The sequence below is a fragment of the Stenella coeruleoalba genome (assembly GCF_951394435.1).
Source record: "Stenella coeruleoalba genome assembly, chromosome: 3".
NCBI classification, from domain to species: domain Eukaryota; kingdom Metazoa; phylum Chordata; class Mammalia; order Artiodactyla; family Delphinidae; genus Stenella; species Stenella coeruleoalba.
This window is the reverse complement of record NC_137148.1, coordinates 109,000,395-109,016,467: the sequence shown is the minus strand read 5'-3', so window position 1 is coordinate 109,016,467 and position 16,073 is coordinate 109,000,395. Positions and strand designations below refer to the sequence as shown.

Genomic DNA, 16,073 nt, shown 5'->3' with positions numbered 1-16,073 from the left:
ATGTGGATTTTCAACTGTGGGGATGTCAGTGCCCCTAATCCCTGTGTTGGTCAAGGGTCAAGTGTACTCTTCTACATGTGTGAGGCTTCACACAAATGGTTAGCCACGTAGAAGATGTTCCCAGGCAGAATCTTGTCTGCCTCTCAGGCAGAGTGGGAGGCCTGTGAGGATGGTGACAGAGAGTCAGAGCTGTCAGAGGGCAACAGGACCAGATCCCAGCTGGGAAGAGGCACAGATAGGCCTGGGCGAACTCAGAGCTAGGCTGCCCTCTCACCTGCGCCCACTCTGTCTGGTGGGCAGTGGCTCGTATCCTCCTTGGTAAGGTGAGGTGAAACCCTTGGAGGGAATTCCCTGGTGGTCCTGTGGTTAGGCTTCCGTGCTTTTACTACCAAGGGCACAGATTCAATCGCTGGTCAGGGAACTAAGATCCTGCAAGACTTGCAGCCAAAAAAAAAAAAAAGAAGAAGAAGAAGAAAAGAAAAGAAAGAAAGAAATGCTTTGAGAACAGTTTTTCAAGTTTTACTGATCTTGAGTACCAGAAAATGTTGCATAGGTTGATTTGTTTGTCGTGGAGGTTCTGTATCAGAAAAGGGTATCAGCCCATCTGGGGCTTCTTCACACACCCCACCATCACCCCATCCCCAACCTCCCCCTGACTCCACTGGGCCTTTAAGAGAAGCCAGGCCATTTCAGATTTCCATAGGATCAGGGAGGACCACAGTTAATCCCAGCAGCTCAGAGATGTGGGGATCCCTCTGCCTCCTGCTTCCTCATCTTCCTTCCCTTCAGCCTCCCAAACCCCCGGCCCTTAGGGACCCCCTGAAACCAGCCCCAGGCCTGCTGCTACTGGTACATCCTCTCTGAAATCCAGAATAACCTGACGATCACCTCTGTGAGTAGCTGGGGCCATGCTGGGCATGAGGCAGGGACAGCCTGGCTCAACCTCAGGCCAGTGGCACTCATGGGTTCTCCCTTCTCCCCTGCAGGAATCTAAACACTTGGATCAGTGGCACATGCTGAAGGTGAGCACTGAAGCTGAGGGCCCACTGTCTCCTTGCTGGTGACTGCCATCGTGTTGCTGGTCACTGCTCTAGGCTTGGGTGCACTGGAGTCCGGCGCACCTGGATGGTCTCCTCTGAGTCTTAACTCTTTACCTGGCATATTAATGGGTCTCTCCTGAGTCTTAATCTTTACCTGGCATCTTAATGGCAGATACGTCCATCACCCTCTTCTTTGTCTCATGTGGGGCTGTGCCGTAGTTGCGTTTTCCCAAGTGTGGGAGTTCTAAAATTTTGTTTTAGCCAAGCTGGCCTCCTTCCCTTTGGGTTCTTCTCTGGCAGCTGGTTCAAGAAGTATTCTCCATTCACCCAAGCCCCTTCCCCAGGCCACCTGGAGCCAGGAGGTGGGATGGGCCCTGCCTTGACTGGCCTTTGCCAGAACATGCTGGGACCACCTCAGATGTGTGCCCTTAGGGCAGCTGGGTTCTTCCTGGGGTTGGGGTCAGGACAGAGCTGGTGAGCTGGCGGGCTGCGGGAGAGGGTGGAGGGCTCTGCTGAAGACCTCTCCAGAAAGGAGGTGTCAGAGATGACAGACAAGGCCACGAGGAGGACAGCTGCTCCCCAGCCCTGTCTCACACACTCTTGGTCCCAGCAGAGAAAAGCCCATCTGAAGTCTAACTTGGCTCCCTTCTGGAATGCCTTAGAGAAGTTTGTCAGTATCTTTAATGTGTCTTTAACCATCAGTAAAAATCTGAAGTAGCGTGAGGTATGTGAGGCTGGGGAGGGTCCCTCTGGCACCGGGGTCTCCACGTCCCCAGAAGAGTCCACTCCAGGTCAGAGTGAGTGACCTTGTCTTGCCCTTTCCCAAACAGGAGCAGATTTTCTGCCCCCATTTCCCAGTTCCTACCCCCTCCTCTGTGACCAATCCCTCCAGGGCTGGGGATAGAGCTGCCACTCAATACCTGCTTAGTCACAGAGGCCCCCCCCACTGCCTTCCTGGCTTCCCCCAAAGGCTGACTGGCTTCTCTTGTCTGTGGTCCACAGGAACTCCTGCAAACCCTGACCATCCCCAAGACCACATCCCAGGTAAGCTGCCAGCCAGGCTGGGGCACCCACTGCCCCGACTGAGCATGGCACCTGCCATACACCTTCCACATTCCCCACACCTGACCCAAATTTGTGATTTCCTCAAAGGGAGTAGAGCACACCCTAGCAAAGAGATTTTAAGGAGTTCTTGAGGAAGTTGAGTATCTTCCTGGATGATGCCCTGGAGTCCTTACCAAGCTGCCCACTAACTCTCACAACCTTGTGTAGCGTCCCCGAGTCCAGGCCTTTGCCTTCCCAGGGAACAGAGCTGGGCTCAGGTCCCGGGTCTCAGTTCTCCTTGATATTCCAGTTACTGCTCTGCTCCGTCACAGATCTCAGCTGCTGAACATCTGGCTTCTGAACCAGGCTGCTCAAGTTTGGTCTCAGGGTTACCAACAATTGTGTCATAAGTTTATGTAGCAGTTTATTTAATTTTTTCTACCCTATTGTGGAGTTATTTATCTTAATAATGGAGGCCTCTAAGGAGCCTGTGAGCAGAGTTCACAGGAGGTGAGACACCACTTTCATTTTTATCTCAGATTTCAAAGTGGTTCCTTCTCCTCTGGGAAAAATAATTGCTTTGTAAAGAGTCACTTTGTGCCCAGTGTTGCATTTCTAGAGGTTTCTCCATCTGACTTGAGTCTGGATCATGTTTCCCACACTCTGCAGTTAATTTCATTAATGCTGCGGGGTTGATTCCTCTTGGGATTCTATCTCTGAGTGTATCCCTAGTATTTCCCTGTCCTGTGCCCTGAGCAGGCTCACCCAGGACCTGCTCCTTCTCCGTGGCTTGGTCGCCACCATCGGCCTCACCCTCCTGCTCATCACTCTCTCCCCACTGCCTGCATCTGCTTCCTAGTACCTCCCTGCTCCGTCCACTTCTCATCATTCCCATGGGCACCCACATCCTGACCCAGGCCTGGCTGCCTGAGTTCCCACCGCAGCTCCCAAGCGGACCTCCGACCCTATTTCCCACAGCTGTCAGAGCGGCCTTTCTGGACACCTCTCTGCTCATATCACCCCGGCTTTGTCCTCCAGTGATCAACCTACTTGGACCAGGCCCCACGAGAAACATAGCCTAGTTTTCCTCCTAAGGAAATCCCCACTGAAGATCCACAGGGCTCCTTCCAGACCAGGAAACAAGTGGTCCTTGTCAGTTTGGGATCCTGACCCCCTAAATTCCCCTCACCTCTATTTAAATAGGCCTTCGATTCTCCCTCACCCCTCTTGCCATCCTTCACCTCCTGGGAGCCATACCCAGGGGTGTACAGGATAAGAAGAGTATAGCCCACACCACACAATATGAAAATGTGCTTTTTTTTTATTGGGTGGGCCAAAAAGTGTCTTTGGTTTTTTAAGTAAAAATAAGACACATTTTTCATTTTCACCAAGAACTTTATTGGACAATGTATTCACCCTTTTGTTCCACTACATTCTGCCATTTTTCAGGCAATTTCATAATTACATCTTCCCAAAACTTTTTTTTTTTTTTTTTTTTTTTTTTGCGGTACGTGGGCCTCTCACTGTTGTGGCCTCTCCCGTTGCGGAGCACAGGCTCCGGATGCACAGGCTCAGCGGCCATGGCTTACGGGCCCAGCCGCTCCGCAGCATGTGGGATCTTCCCGGACCGGGGCACGAACCCGTGTCCCCTGCATCGGCAGGCGGACTCTCAACCACTGCGCCACCAGGGAAGCCCTTCCCAAAACTTTTTATCTTTTTGAGCAAGGAAGTGTTCCAGGTGCCTCTTACAGTCTTCCATGGAATGGAGATTTTTTCCATTACAAGAATTTTGTAAAGACTGAAATAACTGGAAATCGAAGGTACAATGTCTGGTGAATACGGTGGATGAATCAGAACTTCCCAGCCAAGCTGTAACAGTTTTTGCCTGGTCATCAAAGAAACATGCGGTCTTGCGTTATCCTGATGGAAGATTATGCATTTTCTGTCGACTAATTTTGGACGCTTTTCATCGAGTGCTGCTTTCAGTTGCTCTGAGTGGGAGCAGTACTTGGAATTAATTGTTTGGTTTTCCGGAAGGAGCTCATAAGAGAGGTCTCCCTTCCAATCCCACCATATATACATCACCTTCTTTGGATGAAGACTGGCCCTTTGGTGTAGTTGGTGGTGGTTCATTTCACTTGCCCATGATTTCTTCTGTTCCACATTATTGTACAGTATCCACTTTTCATCACCCGTCAAAATTTGTTTTAAAAATGGAACATTTTCATTACGTTTCAGTAGAGAATCACATGGAGAAATATGGTCAAGAAGGTTTTTTTCCGCTTAACTTACGTAGAACCCAAACATCGAAGCGATTCACATAACCAAGCTGGTGCAAATGATTTTCAGTGCTTGATTTGGATATTTTGAGTATGTGGGATATCTCCAAAGTGATATGACATTGATTGTTCTCAATTATTGTTTCGATGTGATCACTATCAACTTCAACTGGTCTACCCGACTATGGAGCAATGTCCAGCAAGAAATCTCCAGCATGAAACTTTGCAAACCACTTTTGACACGTTCGATCAGTCACAGCACCTTCTCCATACACTGAGCAAATCTTTTTGTGTGTTTCAGTTGCGTTTTTACCTTTCTTGAAATAATAAAGCATAATATGCTGAAAATGTTGCTTTTCTCTTCCATCTTCAATATTAAAATGGCTACACAAAAACTCACCAATTTTGATAAGTCTTTTTTTAAATGCATGCTGATATGACAGCTGTCACATACAATCTAACAAAATTGTTTCGAATGAAGTTAAAGACAACTAGGTGCTACTAGAGCCATCTTATGGAAAAAATCGAACAAACCATTTGGCCCACCCAGTAATTGTACTGGCCTCTCTAATGGTTGTTTTTTTTTTTTTTTTTTTTTTTTGGCCATGCCACGCAGCATACAGGATCTTAGTTCCCCGACTAAGGATCAAGCCAGGGCCCCTGGCAGTGGAAGCACGAAGTCCTAACCACTGGACCACCAGGGAATTCCCTAATGGTTGTTTTCTTAACTGAAATTGCATTAGTTCCTCACTTTGAAACATCTAGTCTTTAGTTATATACCAATGTTCATAGCAGCTATGTTAATCTGTATGGGCTGCTTTAACAAAATACCATAGACAGGGTAGCTAATAAAAAACAGAAATTTATTTCTCACAGTTCTGGAGGCTGGAAAGTCCAAGATCAAGATGCTGGCAGATTTGGTGTCTGATGAGGGGCTGTTTCTTGGTTTATAGATGGCTGTCTTTTTGCTATAACCTCACATGGAAGAAGAGGCAAGGGAGCTCTCTGTGGTTTCTTTTATAAGGGCATGAATCCCATTCATGTAGTCTCTGTCCTCATGACCTAATCAGCTTCAAAGGCCCCACCTCCAAATACCATCACTTTGGGGATTAGATTTCAACATATGAATTTTGGAGGGACAAAACCTTCAGTCTGCAGTAGCAGCTGTATTCACAATAGCCAAAAGTGGAAACAAACCAAGTGTCCATCAATACATCTAACAAAATATGGCAAATACATACAATGGAATATTATTCAGCCTTAGTAAAGGGAGGGAATTCTGATACATGCTTCAACATGGATGAAGCTTGAAGACACTGTGCTAAGTGAAATAAGCCAGACACAAAAGGACAAATATTGCACTCTGCTTATGTGAGGTACTTCAAGTAGTCAGATTCATAGAGACAGAATGTAGAATGGTGGTTGCCAGGGGCTGAGGGGAGGGGGAAATGAGGAGTTATCCTTTAATAGGTACAGAGTTTCAGTTTGGGAAGATGAAAGAGGAGATGGATGGTGGTGATGGTTGCACAACAATATGAATGCACTTAATGCTACTGAACTGTACACTTAAAAATGATTTAAATGGTAAATTTTATGTTATGTATATTTTACTCCTAAAAAAAAATCTAGTCTAGATGTTTTCTCAGTTGACCTGGGACTCTTCTTGAGGTTTCCTATTGCTCAGATCTCTCAGTGTAGCGACAGAGACCGCAGAGCCCCAATCCTAGGGTTCTCTCCACCCTGATCCCTGGACCTTCTTCAGCTGGGGGTCCTTGGCTCCTCACCCTCTGGTGAATGCCTCTTCATCTTGAGACTCAATTCATGGTCACCTCTGTGTGGCCCTCCTAGCTTCCTCACCTACCCAGAGAGCAATATCTGCCCTCCTGTATGCCTCGGTTTTACCTACGGTTCTCTCTGTTGATGAGAGCATGTGTACTAGGCCCAGAGGTTTCCGTGGTGAGCCACATCGGCTTCCTCCTGTGCCCTAGGAGCCCTGGGTGGGGGATAGGGGACTAGTCTAGGAGTCCTGTGAGAATAAACATTCTGGGCTTGAACACCAGGCAATCAGGGTAGCAAGCAGGTGGAAGCACCACGTGAAGATGGCTCTAGTGGCTGGAAACCTATTGCTTATGGCAGGATCTGGCACAGCCCCAGGCTGTATACTTTTGATGTTTGGGAATGTCTGCTAAGTAGATTTAGATCTACCATGGAATTTGCTCAGGGTGGAGGAAGAGAGGCTGGTGGAGAAGGCAATGAATTGTACTACCATCTTGCCAAACTCTCTTCATTCTAAAAGCTTTTCTAGTTCTCTTTGGTCTTCCAGACTTGAAAATGTTTTACCATCTGGTAGACATAAATAATATCTCATTGTGCTTTAAATCTGCCTTGTGCTGGTTACTAATGAGGTTGAGAACTTTTTCATAGGTTTATCAACCATTTGGATTTCCTCTAATGTGAAGCATCTGTCCAACCTTTTGCTCTGGGATTGTCTGCAACTTTCTTATTTGTAGGATTTCTTTAAATATTCTATATACTAACGCTCTGTGAATTGTATATATGCTGCATGTATCTTCTTCCACTCTGTTTCTTGTCACTCCATGGTATCTTTTGAGGAAACGAAGTTCTTTAGTAATTTCTTACTTCCCTACCTCAAGACCATGAGGTTTTCTCATATACTACATAAAAACTTTATAGTTTTGCTTTTCACATTGATGTGTTTAATTGACCCGGGATAGTATAAGGTAGGGCTCTGGTTTGTTTCCATATTAATACTCATTTTTCCCAGCACCATTTTGAGAAGGCTGTCCTTTCCCTGTTGAATTGCATTACTATCACTATCGTATTTCAAGCGTTCATTTATATGTGGGTGTGGGTCTCTTTCTGGGCTCTCTTTTCTCTTCCATTGGTCTGTTTCTTTTTGAACCAATATCACACTGTCTTAAATTTTATAATTCATCTTTATTATAATGTATAATATATCTGGTAGAACAAATTTTCCCACCTGTCCTTTTTCTTCAAGAGGGTCTTGGCTAGGGGCTTCCCTGGTGGCACAGTGGTTAAGGATCTGCCTGCTGATGCAGGGGACGCAAGTTTGAACCCTGACCCAGGAAGATCCCACGTGCCGTGGAGCAACTAAGCCCGTGTGCCACAACTATCGAGCCTGCGCTCTAGAGCCTGCATGCAGGAACTACTGAAGCCCGCGCGCCTAGAGCCTGTGCTCTGAAACAAGAGAAGCCACTGCAATGAGAAGCCTGCACACCGCAACAAAGAGTGGCCCCCGCTCGCTGCAGCTAGAGAAAGCCCATGCGTGGCAACGAAGACCCAACACAGCCAAAAATAAATAACTTAAATAAATTTAAAAAAAAAAAACAAGAGTGTCTTGGCTATTTTTTTTTTTTTTTGCGGTATGCGGCCTCTCACTGTTGTGGCCTCTCCAGTTGCGGAGCACAGGCTTCGGACGCGCAGGCTCAGCGGCCACGGCTCACAGGCCCAGCCGCTCCGCGGCACGTGGGATCCTCCCAGACCCCGGCACGAACCAGTGTCCCCTGCGTCGGCAGGCGGACTCTCAACCACTGCGCCACCAGGGAAGCCGTTGGCTATTCTTTATCCACGTCAATTTTAAATCAGCCTGTCAGTTTCTCCCCTCACCCCACCCCACCCCCCAAAATGCTGGGAGTTTGGGATTGCATTGATTCTATATATCAATTTAAATAAAATGGTATCCTTTAAAATATTAAGACATAATCCATGGACATAATATATCCTTTTTTTATTTCTTTAATGTCTCAATAAAGTTTAAAATTTTCTCAGTAGAGAACTTTTACATCTTTTGTTAGATTTATTCTTAGGAAGTTGGTATTTTGATGTAATATTAGTAATGATATATTTTTAAAAATTCACATTAGTAAGTTTTATCTGGTATAGAGAAATATAATTTATATAGATTGATTTTGTATCCAGCAAATTTATAAACTCTCTTATCACTATTAAAGCTTTACCTATAGATATTTTTGAACTTTATACATATACAGGTAAACCATCTGTGAATAACGGCATTTTGCTTCTACTTTTCTTATTTTTGTATCTCTTATTTATTTTCCTTGCTTTAATATTCAGACTAGGACATCCTGTGCAGAGTTAAATAGAAGTAGTGGTATCATGCATCATTGTCTTGTTACAGATCTCAAAGGGAAAGATTCAATCGTTTTACCATTAAGTGTGTTTCTTCTAAGTTTAGTGCACATATCCCTTATCAGATTAAGGAAGTTCCCTCTATTCCTAGGTTTGCTGAGAGGTTTTTTTTTTATCATGAATGGATGTTAATTGTACCAAAATCTTTTCCACATACATTGTGATGATCCTGTGTTTTCTTCTTTAATCTGTTAATGTGGTGAATCACATTATTTTTAGAGTTAAAATAACCTGTATTCTGAAAAAGCCCAACATGGTTATCATATATTATTACCATTTTTATGTGTTGCTAGTTTGTGTGTCCTAATATTTTTTAGGATTTTTGCATCTATGTTTATGAGTGAGATTGAGGGGAACATATGTCCTGTTTTGCTTGGGACAACCCCAGTTAATACTTGTCATCCTGATATCATTATTAATAGCAGTTTCTTTCACTCTCAAAAGTGCCCTGGTTTGGATGATAAAGCATATCATTATTCTAGTGAGAATGCCTTCTCATATTGTCTGTCCAGTTTTGGTATCACAGCAGTGTTTCCTCATTTTACAGTCTCTGGAGGAGGTTGTATAAGATTGGAACTATGTCTTCCTTGAATATTTTGGGAAGAATTCACTGTTGAACCCGTTTGGGGTCAGAGTTTCCTTACCGAATCCATTATTTTATAGGTTGTAGAATTATTCATGTTTTCTATTTCTCCTTGAGTCAATTTTGAGGTTATAATTTTATCCTAATTTGCTGATTTTTTTCTAAATTTTGTTAGCATATGGCTTTTCATATTGGTTATGAATTCTTCTCTCTACTTTTTTTATTATTTCACTACAGGTTTGTTAATTGTTTTAGGTTTTTCAAAAAGCCAGCTTTGAGCTTTGTTGATCCTTTCTAGCATATGCTCATTTTCTGTTTCACTACTGTTTGCTCTTTATTATTTCCTTTCATACATTTTCTTTGGGTTTATTTTGCTGTTCTTCGTCACATTTCTTGACATGGATGCTTAACTTGTTACCTTTCACTCTTTACTCCTTTCTAATGTATGTACTTAAGGCTCTAAACCAAATAATTTTTCTGTAAAAGACCAAATAGTATATATATATTTTTTTGGGGGGGGGGCTGCATTGGGTCTTCGTTGCTGGGCTCAGGGTTTCTCTAGTTGTAGCGAGCAGGGGCTACTCTTCGCTGTGGTGCATGGGCTTCTCATTGCGGTGGCTTCTCATTGTGGAGCATGGGCTCTAGGCGCGCAGGCTTCAGTAGTTGTGGTGCATGGGCTTAGTTGCTCTATGGCATGTGGGATCTTACCAGACCAGGGCTCAAACCCGTGTCCCCTGCATTGGTAGGCGGATTCTTAACCACTGTGCCACCAGGGAAGTCCCAGTAAATATATTTTAGCTTGACAGGTCTCTGTCAGAACTACTCAGTTCTGCCATAATAGCATGAAGTCAGCAACAGGCAATAAATAAACAAATGGAAGTAACTGAGTTCCAATAAAATTTTATTTACAGAATAAGGCTGTGGCCTGGATTTGGTCCATTGGCTGGATTTTGCCAACCCCTGCTCTAAAATTTGCCATATTTACTGCTTTAGCAACATTTCACGGATTTTGGTAAGTTGTATTTTGTTATCCAGTTCAAATATTTTCTAATTTCCATTTTGAATTCTTCTTTGACATGTGGGCTATTTATGAAGTGTATTTCTTAATATCCAAGTATTTGGGGATTTCTAGTTTTCTTCCTTTTTTTTTCCTAGTAATTCCTTCTTACTTGTTTTGTGGTCAGAGAATATGCTGTATATCAGTGCTGCTCAATAGAAATATAATGCAAGCTACATACGTAATTAAAAATTTTCTAATAGCCACATTTTAAAAAGAGGCAGGTGGAAATTAATTTTAATAATGTGTTTTATCTAGCCTCATATATCCAAAATAGTATCAACATGTAATCAATATAAAAATAAATGCCATATTTTAGATTTTTTTTCATACTAAGCTTCAAAATGCAGTGTATATTTTACACATACAGCATATCATAATTAGGACTAGCCACATTTCAAGTCCTCGGCATGTGCCTAGTGGTTACCATATTGGATAGTGTAGCTCTAGATGATGTCACCCTTGGAAATCTGTTAAGACTTACTTTATGGCTTAGTATACAGTCAATTTTTATAAATGTTCCATGTGTATTTGAAAAGATTCTGTATTCTTTAGTTAATGAATAAAGCATTTTATACAAAATGCATTCATCAAAATTGGTTGGGACATTTTCTTACTGTGTTGTTCAAGTCTTTGTATCCTTACTGAATTTTTGGAATTTTTGGTTGTTATTCTGTCAATCACAGAGAAAATCTTCTACCATGATTGTGAATTTGTCTAATCATCCTTATAGTTCCGTTTCCTTTACATATTTTGAAGTTATGCATATAATATTTAAATTGTATACTCTTGAGTTGAGCAGTTCATTGTTATAAAGTGACAATGAATTTTTTTTTTTTTTTTTTTTTTGTGGTACACGGGCCTCTCACTGTTGTGGCCTCTCCCATTGTGGAGCACAGGCTCCGGACATGCAGGCTCAGCAGCCATGGCTCACGGGCCTAGCTGCTCCGCGGCATGTGGGATCTTCCCGGACCGGGGTACGAACCCGTGTCCCCTGCATCGGCAGGCGGACTCTCAACCACTGCGCCACCAGGGAAGCCCAGTGACAATGAATTTTAAAATCCTTTTATTTCTAAAAGGATGTTTGTCTTAAAGTCAATTTTGTCTTACTTCACATTCTTTTGTTACTGCTTGCATGGTATATCTTTCTTCAGTCTTTTGCTTTCAACTTCTCTTACACATTAGATATGTCTCTCCTTTTGGTTTTTGGTTTTTGGCCGCGCCATGTGGCATGTGGGATCCAAGTTCCCTGACCAGGGAGAAAACCCGTGCCCCCTGCAGTGGGAGCTTGGAGTCTCAACCACTGGACCCGCAGGGAAGTCCCACTCCTTTTGCTTTTTAATCTAGTCAGACAGCCTTTATCTTTTACTTGGAATGTTTCATTGTTTTTAATTCAAATATAATATTACTGTCATATTTTGGATAAATTTTATCATCTTACATAGTGACTTTCATTTTTCCTGCCTGTTCTATTTATTTATTTTTGTTCTTTTGGATTAATTTTTTTGGGTTTAGTTTTTTTTTTATCATTTTTTTCATCTCTACTAGTTTGGAAAACCTCTAGCTAAACCAAACAAGGGAGTACCCTTCTACCCTGAGATCCCTTAAATCCCTCTGGCCAAACTTAAGGAAGGGATGGGACTTTGGCTCCCCCTACCCTGAACACTCCCCTCCACCAGCCCAGGAAACTTTTATCAAGTTGGGCAAGAGACCTGACACTAAATCATCTTGCAGTTGTACCCTGTGTCCTGAATCCTTAAGAGTCTGAGCTTTTGAAAGTAAAACCTTTTCTCTGTTTCTCTGAGGTAACATCCATCCTTGGAAGTCCTATGTGCTTCATATTCCATCTGCAGGAATTGGGGAAGCCTTGTGGGGCAACATAATTTACTGGGAGAACAAAACTAGCTTAATATTTGCCAGTGTTCTCCTTTTACTTAATTGTCATCAGGTCTTCCTTCCTTGATTTCTTGGGAAATATGGGAAGTTAATAAGGAAAGCAAAAGCCTAGGGACCACAAGTGACAAGGAGGGGGACTGAGGTCTGGGTAGCAGTTCTGTTCTCTCCCCAGCCTCATCTCTCCTTTTTTTCTGCTCCAGTGTGTGCTGTGAGCCCACTGCCCAATAAGGCTACCCTAAAGAGAGCACTGCTGGAGGCCTTGCTCCCTCTGAAGCACATGGGCATTCAGGTCTAGTGATTTCACTCTCGTGCTCCTCAAAATGCTTCAGAGTTTCTCTGTTGCCTGGTGCTCAAGGTCATGGCTTCTCGTCCCTCCAGCCTACTCTCCCATCACTCCCCTTGCCCCTGCAGCTCATGCTCCTTTCCCTCCCATCCAGGCCTGTACTCACTTGTTCTTGCACTCAAGAACGAATGCTGGTGTCCTCCCCTACCTTCCCACACCTCCCTCCTCTTGCCCTCTCAGGCTTGAGCTCAGACACTTCTTCCTCCAGGAAAACTCCACAGCTGGGTCAGACACCTACTCTAGGGTCAGAAAGCCCCAGTGCTTCCTCAGTGGATTGAAGACTTTATTCTCCTTTTCTTTTTTTTTTTGCCACTCCGCGCAGCTTGTGGGATCTTATTTCCCTGACCAGGGATCAAACCTGCGCCCTTGGCCATGAAATCGCGGAGTCCTAACCACTGGACGACCTCTTTTAATGGCCATTTGTCCATCTTTCTCACTACACTATGAAGACTATGTCTTCTTTCCTCTTATAATCTCAGCACCTAGCTCAGTGCCTAGATGACAGCAGTCCTATCATAAATTCTTGTTGACTGACTGGTTAAATGTCTTCTTTCCTTTCTCTCTGTTCTCTTTCTCTCTCTCCTTCCTTTCTTCCTTCATGACTTGTTCATTCATGTCTTCTGCCCATTTTTCCACTGACATCTCAAGTATTTTCCTTGTAAGAGCTTTCCATATTAGCAACACTTTATGTAATATTTGTGGAAAATATCTCCTCCAGAATGTTAAGTACTTGTTAATGTAATTCAAGGTGATTTTTCACACATAGAAGTTTTAAATTTGTATGCTAGCAAATCAACTGGCCTTTTTTGGGTTACGTTTGGGGGGATATTGTGTAGTGGGTGACATGAGGGAGCCTTCTGGAGTACTGGAAACGTCCCAGATCCTGATCTGAGTGTTGCTTACAGAAGTGTATACATATATAGAAATTCATTGAATTGTACACATAATACCTGTACATATTATTACATGTAAGGTATAACTCAGAAGTTTAAAAATCCATTTACCATTTTATCTGTGATTTTTTTCACTGACTTTTTTGAAAGCAGTTTTATTTAGATACAACTGACATACAATAAACTGCACGTTTTAAAATTGTACAATTTGATAAGTTTTAACATATGAAGGCAAGTGTAAAAGCATAACCACAATTAAGATCATGAACATATGCATCACTCCAAAAAGTTTCCTCATACTCCTTTGTAATCTCTTCCTTCTACCCATTCACTACTATATGCTTTACATTTTCTAGAATTTTATGTAAATGGAATCATACAGTATGTTGTCATTTTTGTCTGGCTTCTTTTAGTCAGCATAATTATTTTGAGAGTCACCTGTGCAGTTGCATGTATCAATAGTAACTTCCTTTTTTTAATGATTTTTTATTGAAGTATAGCTAATTTACAACGTTGTTTTAGTTTAAAGCATACAGCAAAGTGATTCAGTTTTATATGGCTCTTTTTCAGATTCTTTTCCATTATAGGTTATTACAAGATATTGAGTATAGTTCCCTGTGCTAAACAGGAGGTCTTTGCTGTTTACCTATTTTATATATAGTAGGGTGTATATGTTAATTGCAAACTCCTAATTTATCTCTGCCCTACTCCCCACTATCTCCTTTGGTAACCATATATTTGTTTTCTATGTCTGTGAGTCTATTTCTGTTTTGTAAATAAGTTCATTTGTATCATTTTTTAAGATTCTACATATAAATGATATCATATGATATTTGTCTTTGTCTGACTTACTTAATATGATAATCTCTAGGTCCATCCATGTTGCTGCAAATGTATAGTACCTTCCTTTTTATTGCTGAGTGGTGCTTCATTGTGTGGCTGGTCAACAATTTGTTTAAACATTTATCTAGCCATGAAAATGTGGGTTGTTTCCAGTTTGGGAGCTACTATGCATAAAACTGCTATCATTCAAGTACAAGTCCTTATGTGGATATATACTTTGATTTCTCTTGGATGAATTCTTTCATTGCTTTTTGTTCTTAGAAAATCCTCTCCCACCAAATGAGAGGATATATATTTTTTCTTCTATTATTTTTTTTTAACATTTCGTTTTAAGCAGCTGGAATTAATTTTGTTGGGTAGTGTGAGGTAGGGATTTTAACAGGCTTTTTTCCCCCCCAAATAACCATTTTGTCCATCACCAATTTAATGAAGAATTGGTTCCTTCCTCCTTTTTTTTTTTTTTTTTTTTTTGCGGTACGCGGGCCTCTCTCTGTTGTGGCCTCTCCCGTTGCGGAGCACAGGCTCCGGACGCGCAGGCTCAGCGGCCATGGCTCACGGGCCCAGCCGCCCCGCAGCATGTGGGATCTTCCTGGACGGGGGCACAAACCCGCGTCCCCTGCGTCGGCAGGCGGACTCTCAACCACTGCGCCACCAGGGAAGCCCCTTTCTTGATTTATAATATGTAATTACCCTCCCCACTGTAATTCCAGGAATTGGGACAATTGCAGGAAATGCCCTTTCCCACTCACATCCAGGCCCCTACAATATCCCTCAGTTATTTCTGAGTATCCCCAGAGCATATATCTTATGGTCACACAACTCATGCTGATGAAGTTCACACACTTGCTCAGATATTAGAATCATTCACACCCAGGTTCAACTCTCCACTGATGATTGGCAGGAGATTTGGGCATCTGTCCCATTCATGCAGTGATCCAGACATTGTCAGAGAGGGGAGACAGGAGTGACCCACGGTGAGGATGGCAAAGCCAACCCATGTGGCTACCCTTTTAGCCATAACCACTTCCTTCCTGCTTTACTTTGCAGAATGAGGCTGGCAAGAATCTTGGTTGTAGATGATAGGAGCCTTGAATGCCAGGCTGAAGGCTTTAATTTACTGATTCCTGCTCTGCACACAATCCTTGGCTGAGTGCTGAGGATATAGAGATTCCTTATCTTTAGGTCCTGCCCTAGAGGAGCTCACCAACAAGTAAACAGACAACTGTGGTTCCTTCCTTCTATCATTCATTCCACTAATATATTTTGATCACCAGCTAAATGCCAGACATTCTTCTGAGGGCTTAGTGTACATAAGTGAAAGATCCCTGCCCTTGTGAAGCTTGGCAGGGAGAAAGACAATACAACAATAAGGTCCTAATAAAAAGTATATGGTACATTAGAAGGTGACAAATGCTTTGGAAAATGTAGAGCAGAGTAAGGGATCTGGGAAAGGATGAGAAGAGGAGGGAGGGATAATGAATTAAAATACGGTGGCCAAGGCGGCCCTTGGGGAACTTGGTGGCAGCCTCCTTCAGAAACACAATGTGGTGCTGAGGTCGTGGGAGCAGAGAGAAGTGTCTCCACCCAGCTGGTGGGGTTGATGGAGGGCTTGCAGGAAGAAGGCCCTGTGAACTGATTCTTGAAGGATAAGATGGGAAGTCAGCCAACAGGAGGGAAGACGGCCGGGAAAGGAGGAAGCAACATGGGCAGCAGTGACAGAGAGAGTGGCCCAGTGGAGCACCACAGACATGCTCTGGCTGGAGGGCAGGGTCAGATGAGGGAGAGGTGTCCATCTTGGAGCCAGTGGGTGCTTGAGTGAAGCTCTCAGCCCAGGGTGGCAGACCACAGGCAGCCCCTCAGTACGTGCATCTGCGCCCACTGCTTAGTGGATCGGTGATTTTTTC

General features: G+C 43.2%; 1 protein-coding gene across 11 annotated transcripts in view; it reads left to right on the top strand.

Moving 5' to 3' along the window:
• The window catches only part of LOC307184606 (uncharacterized protein), a 225,105-nt gene that overhangs the window by 174,761 nt on the left and 34,271 nt on the right, over window positions 1-16,073 (top strand). For all 11 annotated transcript variants that reach the window (XR_013827764.1, XR_013827765.1, XR_013827766.1 and 8 more), the window contains 3 exons: window positions 987-1,022; window positions 2,043-2,084; window positions 10,049-10,149. Coding sequence is in view for 1 of the 11 variants with exons in the window: in XM_079918219.1 (XP_079774345.1) it covers window positions 987-1,022; window positions 2,043-2,084; window positions 10,049-10,149 (179 nt within the window). In the remaining 10 variants the exon portion in view is untranslated. The remainder of the gene's footprint in view (window positions 1-986; window positions 1,023-2,042; window positions 2,085-10,048; window positions 10,150-16,073) is intronic.